This window comes from Zosterops lateralis, assembly GCF_965231275.1.
Source record: "Zosterops lateralis genome assembly, chromosome: 15".
Taxonomy (NCBI): Eukaryota; Metazoa; Chordata; class Aves; order Passeriformes; family Zosteropidae; genus Zosterops; species Zosterops lateralis.
The window spans coordinates 14,287,936-14,295,770 of record NC_139775.1 but is presented as its reverse complement, the minus strand read 5'-3'; the positions used below and the strand labels follow the sequence as shown (position 1 = coordinate 14,295,770).

Below are 7,835 nucleotides of genomic sequence, written 5' to 3'. Positions count from 1 at the left end.
ACAATTATTGCTATTGATTGGGATTTTTTAGAGATTATTTTGATATTTGAGCATGCCAGGAAATACAAATTTCTTCTAAATAATAAGACGTGAAACATATGTCACAGCATGGTTTTAGGACATCTTTACAAAGGAAATGGAAAATAGGGCAGGTTTCAATTTCAGTAACCGTGTGGCCACAGATTTTCTATTACTATTTTTAAAAAGAGTAGAGAGAGTCATAGATCATTATGACTGGAAAAGACCAGCAAGGCCACTGAGTCCAACCTTCGACCCAACAGTACTGTGAACATTAAACCATATTGTAAAACACTGTGTCCACTCATTTTTTTGAACACTTTCAGGGATGGTGACTCCACCACTGCTGTGGGTGCCTTGTGCCAGCATCTGACCACCTTTCCAGTGAAAATATTTGCCCAATATCCGATCTGAAGATGTCTTGGCACAACTTGAGGCTGTTTCTTCTCATCCTGTCCCTGTTCCCTGGGAGCAGAGCCCGACCCCCCCTGGCTGTCCCCTCCTGTCAGGGAGTTGTGCAGAGCCACAAGGTCCCCCCTGAGCCTCCTTTTCTCCAGGCTGAGCCCCTTTCCAGCTCCCTCAGCTGCTCCTGGTGCTCCAGCCCCTTCCCCAGCTCTGCTCCCTTTCCTGCACCCTTCCCAGCCCCTCAGTGTCTGCCTTGTCTTGAGGGGCTGAAAACTTTACCTCAGGATTGGAGGTGCCCCAGCACAGGGGATGGTCACAGCCCTGGTCCCTCTGGCCACAATATTACTATTATTACATTAGAGCTATTGGCTTTATTTACAGATGGTGTGGTCTTTAGAGGAGAGGGGGCTGCAGGATGAAGGACGGCTGGAGTGAAGTTCATCACTGGAGAAAGCTCATCTGGATAAAAAGTCAATGGGATTCAGGGAAGGAGAAGCCACAGAAGAAGAGCTGGGGCCGGACCTAAGAGGAATGAGGTGGCACCAATTCGGGAACATCACCTGTGAGCAGGGATGAGGGATGCAGAGCCGGGGAGAGGAGAGGGAGCTCTAGCACCAGCAGAGAGGAGCCCTGTGAAGAAGGAAAGCCACGGTCCATCTGCGCCAAGAGATAATGAAACCGAGGGAGCGGTGCGGGCGAGATAGCGTCAGCCATAAACAAGCGGAGAACGAGAAGAAAAATAACCCGGCGAGTTTGCAGCGGGGCTCGGGCTGAATTGTTTGGCGAAGTGCGTGTTGTCTGCGCATGGCAAATGTCGGGCGGTGGCGGGGGCAGCCCGGGAACCCCGGCCCCGAGGACTGTCCCCGCTGAGAGGGGCCGCCCGGCTCCCGCCACCCCCGGCTGTCCCGTCCCTGCCTCACGGAGAGCGTCACCGACATCACGCCCGGCCTCTCTGAGGGGACCGTCCCCGCCGCTGCCCGCGCCCCTCGCCCCGAGGCGGGAAGTGTCTGTTTGTGTGTAAGGGGGGGGGGCGCGCTCCCGCCGCGCCGCCGCGCCCAATTGGCCAGCGCGGGCGCGCTCCCGCAGCCCCCCAGAGCCCCCCCCCGCGCCGTCAGGAAGATGGTGGCGGCCGCTTGAGCGCGTCCCCGCGCTCCCCTTCCTCCCCTCAGACGGGCGGGCAGGCGGGCGGAGCGGAGAGGCTGCTGCTGCCGTCCCGGCTGGGCGGGCGGCTGAGGGCGGGAGGCGGCCCCTCGTCGGCGGCCGTGCGGGGAAGGAAGCGGCGGGCAGCTGCAGCCGACATGGAGGAGCGGTCCCCTCCCGGCGGGGGCCCGGCGTCCCCCCCGCGGGGCTGAGCCAGCGGCCCGCCCGCCCCGCGCCTCGGGAGGGCTGCGGGGGGCGGCGGCAGCCCCGGCCCGGCTCGGCCCAGGCGAGGGGACTATGCGGGGCAGCCCCGGCGCGCTGCGTGCGGAGCCCGGCGAGCGGCCCATCGCCGCGGCGCTGCCCGGCCGCCCCTACGCGGCGGCGGGGAGCGGAGGAGACTAGAGGCGACTCCGCGAGGCGCCCGGTGGCTTCGGCAACCCCAGAGACCCAAGTCCGGCGCGGGCTCTTGAGGAGGAATTGACAACATGGCTTCCCCACCGCACCAGCAGCTGCTGCATCACCACAGCACCGAGGTGAGCTGCGACTCCAGCGGGGACAGCAACAGCGTGACGGTGAAAATCAACCCCAAGCAGCACCAGGGCTGCACCTCTTCCAAGCACTGCAAGTACAGCATCTCCTCCAGCTGCAGCTCGGGGGAGTCGGGGGGCACCCGCCGGGCCGGCGTAGCGGGCGGTGGTGGCTCCGGCCTCCGGCGGCAGAAGAAGCTGCCGCAGCTCTTCGAGAGGGCCTCTTCCAAGTGGTGGAACCCCAAGTTCGACTCCAACAACCTGGAGGAGGCTTGCATGGAGAGATGCTTCCCGCAGACCCAGCGCAGGTTTCGCTATGCCCTCTTCTACATCGGCGTGGCCTGTCTGCTCTGGGGCATCTACTTCGGCGTGCACATGAGGGAGAAACAGATTGTTTTCATGGTGCCGGCTCTGTGCTTCCTCCTGGTATGTGTAGCTTTTTTTGTGTTCACTTTCACTAAGACTTATGCCCGCCATTACGTATGGACTTCGCTGCTCCTGACCCTGCTGGTGTTCGCTCTGACCCTCGCTCCGCAGTTCCAGGCTCTCAAGCCTGTCTCAGGAAGTGGTGACACGTCCAACCGGACTCGGCCGGCGGATCCCACGGACACTTGTCTTTCCCAAGTGGGCAGTTTTTCTATGTGTATTGAAGTGCTCTTGTTGCTTTACACGGTGATGCACTTACCCCTGTATTTAAGCTTGTTCCTGGGACTGTCGTACTCGGTCCTCTTCGAGACCTTTGGTTATCACTTCCGCGACGAGAACTGTTTCACACCTCTGGGAACTGGTGCAGTTTACTGGGAGCTGTTGAGTAAAGCCTTCCTGCACATCTGCATCCACGCCATCGGTATTCATTTATTTATCATGTCCGAAGTCAGATCAAGAAGCACATTCCTGAAAGTGGGGCAATCCATCATGCATGGAAAAGACTTGGAAGTGGAAAAAGCCCTGAAAGAGAGGATGATTCATTCTGTTATGCCAAGAATAATAGCCGATGACTTAATGAAGCAGGGGGATGATGAAAGTGAAAACTCCATCAAACGTCATTCCACCTCGAGCCCCAAAAATAGGAAGAAGAAGCCCTCCATACAGAAAACCCCCATAATATTCCGTCCTTTTAAAATGCAGCAGATAGAGCAAGTGAGCATTTTATTCGCAGATATCGTCGGCTTCACTAAAATGAGCGCCAACAAATCAGCCCACGCCCTGGTGGGGCTCCTGAACGACCTCTTTGGACGCTTTGACCGTCTGTGTGAGGACACTAAATGTGAGAAGATCAGCACTTTGGGAGACTGTTACTACTGCGTGGCCGGCTGCCCCGAGCCCCGGGCGGATCACGCCTACTGCTGCATCGAGATGGGCTTGGGGATGATCAAAGCCATCGAGCAGTTCTGCCAGGAGAAGAAAGAAATGGTGAACATGAGAGTCGGCGTGCACACCGGGACGGTCCTGTGTGGCATTTTGGGGATGAGGAGGTTCAAGTTCGATGTGTGGTCCAACGATGTCAATTTGGCCAATCTGATGGAGCAGCTCGGGGTGGCTGGGAAGGTCCATATTTCGGAAGCTACTGCCAAATATTTGGATGATCGTTATGAAATGGAGGATGGAAAGGTGGTCGAGCGTGTCGGTCAGAGTGTGGTAGCCGACCAGTTAAAAGGTACGTGCTTTTTTTGTTTTGTGCTTGTTTTCTGAGGGAGCAGAGTTGCCCCAGTGCCTGCTTTGTGTTTTACATTTAACTCAGTGTGCTGATGGTCACAAACACCCAGGGCAATTACAGGATAAAAGATGCCACGGAGATAAGCGTGAAAGATCATCTGTGGTACTCCAAATAAGCTTTAAAACTCAGCGCTCCTTCTGAGAGGGTTGCCTTGTAGGGAGGAGAAGGTTCATGTGTTTGCTGTCTGCAAAGAGGTTTTTGTTTTACTGTTGTGTGTCATCCTTTAATTCAGTAAGTAAACTTGTTAATTGACTTCATGTGCCATACAGAGAGCATATGTGTTTTGCAAAATTATGTATATCTGTGAAAAGGTTTTTTTTTTTGGCATCGGGAGAGTTGGGGCTGCGAAGGCATTTGGGAAAAATGACAGCTGGATTCACAGAAAGAAATGAGCACTGTGGATTTGGCAGTTTGATATGGCAAGTTGTTGCAGTTTGGAGTTGGGCTGGAAAAAGTTACTCAGGTGGCTCAGTGAGCTGGCAGATGCTCTCGTTTCTGCAGCTCGAAAGATCTGGGGATGAAACGGCAAAATTGCCTTTTGGAGAAGAAAATGAAGGATCCTTCAGTTCCCCTTGGTTAAGAGTCTGATTTTCGTTTTTCTAGTGTTCATTTCGAAGTGAAACTCCTGGCTGCTTTCTAGCAGCGCTCAGAGGCGTGTGCAGGAGGATTGTACGGGCTGAGGGTTTAATTGTCTCTTTTGTCAAAGCCGTGTCTCTTCAGTGCCGTGCCTTTGTCTCACAGAGAGATTATTGTCTGCAGTGCTCCTAGTCCAAGGTGGGGAGCAGATGGATCCAAATGGAGTGGAATATGTAACAAACCCTGCTATGCTCTCTGAGCTTATTCCTTCTGCTTATAAAAGTACCATTTTGATGAAGTAAACTGGAAAACTGAGTGGAAGAACCCGAAGGAGCCATAAACTGGCGTTGTGATGGAGGAAGGAGATATTTGTGGCAACAAACACAAAAGGAGGCCGGGATGGTGGTAGAAAGGTCAGCGAGTAAGGACGTGGGGAGAGAGCACTGCAGAGCAGCCGTGGCAGTGGCAGCCACTTGCCCCTGGCAGGTGCTTGTTTTGATGTGACACAAAAACTTATTTTTGGTGATCGATTTGTCCGTGTGCATTGGGAGCCCCACGACATCCCCTGTGACATTGGTGCCTGGGAGCCACGGAGCTGGAGCAGATGTGTGTCCCTGGGCTTTGGCTCTCTCTTTGCTTCTAAAAATACAAATTCACTTAATTTCTTTGGAAAGTGTTGACACTGATGTGTTTCAGTGGGAGTGTGCTTTCAAGAAAACAGCATCAGACGTAACCTCGTTGTTACTGTTGAGATAAATTTTGCTGTTCTAATGGAAATAAATTGAACAGGTTGTAGAGAAACATCCCTGTGATATTTCCCTCTTCCATGTACCTTTACAGCCAAATGCAGTGTTGTAGCAACAAATAAAATTCAGGATTTTTGCTGCATTTATAACTGTTCTCAATATTCATCCCAAACTGACATGAACTTAGTTGTAAATACTGATGGTACTGCTCCTAAATATTCTTATTTATTTGTTTATATTTTCTGTGAGATCACAAGAGCACTGTATAGAGCAATTACACCACATGCTAGCAGTGGGTTTTTCATGGTCTTTCTCAGACTTCTGTTCTGTCCTTGGTTGCATTTACCATGAGAGGGCACAGGCTGCTCTGCCTCCTCTGTGCAGAGGTTTGGATTTTGTAGCTCTGAATGCCTTTCACAACTCCTGCTTCATCCAGGCTACTACAGATGGACAAACTGATAGGCAGTCCAGATAAGATGAAATTTGCTTTGTGAAGTGACATTTAATGGTTTCTTTTTACCCTGAAATGTAGCTGGAGCATGTGGTAAGAATTACTTAAACGAGGAATATGGGTTAGGCTTTGCTTTTTCCCCATTTCCCTTCTGTATTTTTTTTTTTTTTGGTAGAACTGTAATCAGCTGCCATTTCTTACCAATGTCTTATGCAGTTACAGAAATCAGAGGCTGTGTGTGTTTCTAAGCCAAGCAGACCTTTGCCATGACTGCCCTTAGCCACAGGTTTGTAGCACACTTATTCTGTTCCCTCCCAAGCACAGACCCTCGGGGGATGTGGTAGTTAGTGGGTGCTTCAGAGCTGCCCATTCTTTCCTGTTTCCTCACAACTTTGTTCTGCAGCCAGATTACTCAGCTGATAGGTAAATGCCAGGGGAAAAAAATACATCAAAGCCGATGATAAAAGCCATCAAACAGCGGTGCCAGGGGCTGGTGTGTAGGATCTGCTGCAGGGGAGGGTTTTGTTAAGGAGCAGCTCTGAGATTTAATAAGGGAAACTGAGATTTCACCTCTTAATTAATTGATCTGTGCCAAGCACCTGCTTAGCTCTGTGAATGGAGGTGCTGTGAGGAAGCTTTGCTTTACTATTTTCCCTGAGAATCTGTTGATAGTAGCGATAGAGAAGAGGAAGTTTGTAGTGGTTGTTTAATTATGTCATAGCCCATACTCTCTTCATAGAAGTGCTGTACAGATAACAGATGTAAGCTTTGTTTCTCTACCAGTACTTCAATTCTCAGCTTCCTTTCAACCTTTGATATCTTAATTATATCCTATTTTTTATGCTGTATGTCTACTATATTATCTCCTAATTGTCTGAGCGGCAGCAGTCGTAACAATCTTTGAGGCTGAGCAAGTAAACTCTTCAAAGAGCAAAGCAGGAGGTGCTGAGCACACCGTGTCCATGTTCCACTCTCTTCAGGACTTCTACCTAACACTGCTCCTGGAGCAGGTCCTGAACAAAAGTACCTCTGTGGCTGGAGCACGTCAGGCGTGCTCCTGGAGCCAGTCCTTTGGCTCACTTCACCCCGGAGGAATCCAGGTACAGCTCTCCAGTGTGCACCAGAGCAGGGTGTGGAGGAGTCCCTTGAGCAAACTGCTTCAAACCTGCTGCCCATTCAGTTTGAAATACTCAGGTTCATGTACCTCAAGTTGTCCTAGTGCTGCTCTTCCTGATTTTTGGAGATGGGGCAAACCTAAATTTCTTTCTGGTTTATGGTTCACTGGAATCTTAGGATGGGAATATCTTTTCTTCCTCCTTTGCTTTCTTGGCTCCTTAGTGCAAGCAGTGAGGCCCTGGTATGTTCCTTACTGTTTCTGACTTGGGGATTAAATAGCTGGTGTCTAAAAGAAACCAACAAGGAGAGCTTGGCAGTGATACCTTGCAATATTTTTGCCTATTTCTGGCTGCTCTGTGTTTTAAGATTCCTTAGACCCCCTGTTTTCACAGTTTCTGATCCCCTTGGGTGCAAAGGAAATGCAGGAGAGCAGTGTGGCAGTGAATTTTTGAAGTCCGCAGATAAACTCCAGCCATCAGTTCAATTATATCTTCCATAATAATTTTCCTGTAGTATTTGAGACAATTCACTTTCTCTGTTTTCTTGCAGAGCTTCCTAGCAAATAAATATATTGAAGATTATGAGGTACTGAGAGTCACAGAACGCAGGTTAATGTGTCCCTTTCGAGCTCTGGAGGCAGAGATCTCTTGGGATATAAAATGTTCTGGCTTATGGAAATATTTTTGTTTTGCTCTGTTCTTCTTGGTTGTTTGCATTTCTCTCTCTTGTTACTTGGGAGGTCACAATATTGCTATTTACCAGCCAGCAACTCTTCCAGAAATACCAGGGTCACCGGCATCTTGTTTTTGGAGTGCTCAAAATACGTAAGCACGTTGGGGCAAGAATGCTTTCTCTGTGTTTACAGGGCATAGCACAGCAGAGCCATGATTTCATTTGGGGCCTCTCTGCGTGCCCTGATACCCAAAATAATTCCCCAAGTTTCTGCAGCCAGACATCTCCTTGTAAAGTTTGCCTCAAGGAGTGGCTTCATTGCTGTATTCTTTTAAGAAGCTCTTGGCAGTACAGCCATGCTTTTCTCTCTGATTCTGTCCCTTATTTCATGGTGGAGGAAATGCTAAATGATTCTTCTTCTCTCTGTCACCTGGCTGAACCTGGGCTGGTGGCACAGGGAAGGTTGT

General features: G+C 50.6%; 1 protein-coding gene across 3 annotated transcripts in view; it reads left to right on the top strand.

Moving 5' to 3' along the window:
* The first annotated feature begins 1,879 nt into the window (after positions 1–1,879).
* Positions 1,880–7,835, top strand: part of ADCY9 (adenylate cyclase 9) — an 80,501-nt gene continuing 74,545 nt past the window's right edge. Inside the window, exon 1 of one of the 3 annotated variants that reach the window (XM_083872411.1) lies at positions 1,880–3,747. In XM_083872411.1, the coding sequence (XP_083728537.1) occupies positions 2,049–3,747 (1,699 nt within the window). In that variant the 5' untranslated portion in view covers positions 1,880–2,048. The remainder of the gene's footprint in view (positions 3,748–7,835) is intronic. The other 2 variants (XM_083872409.1, XM_083872410.1) reach the window with 2 other exon arrangements.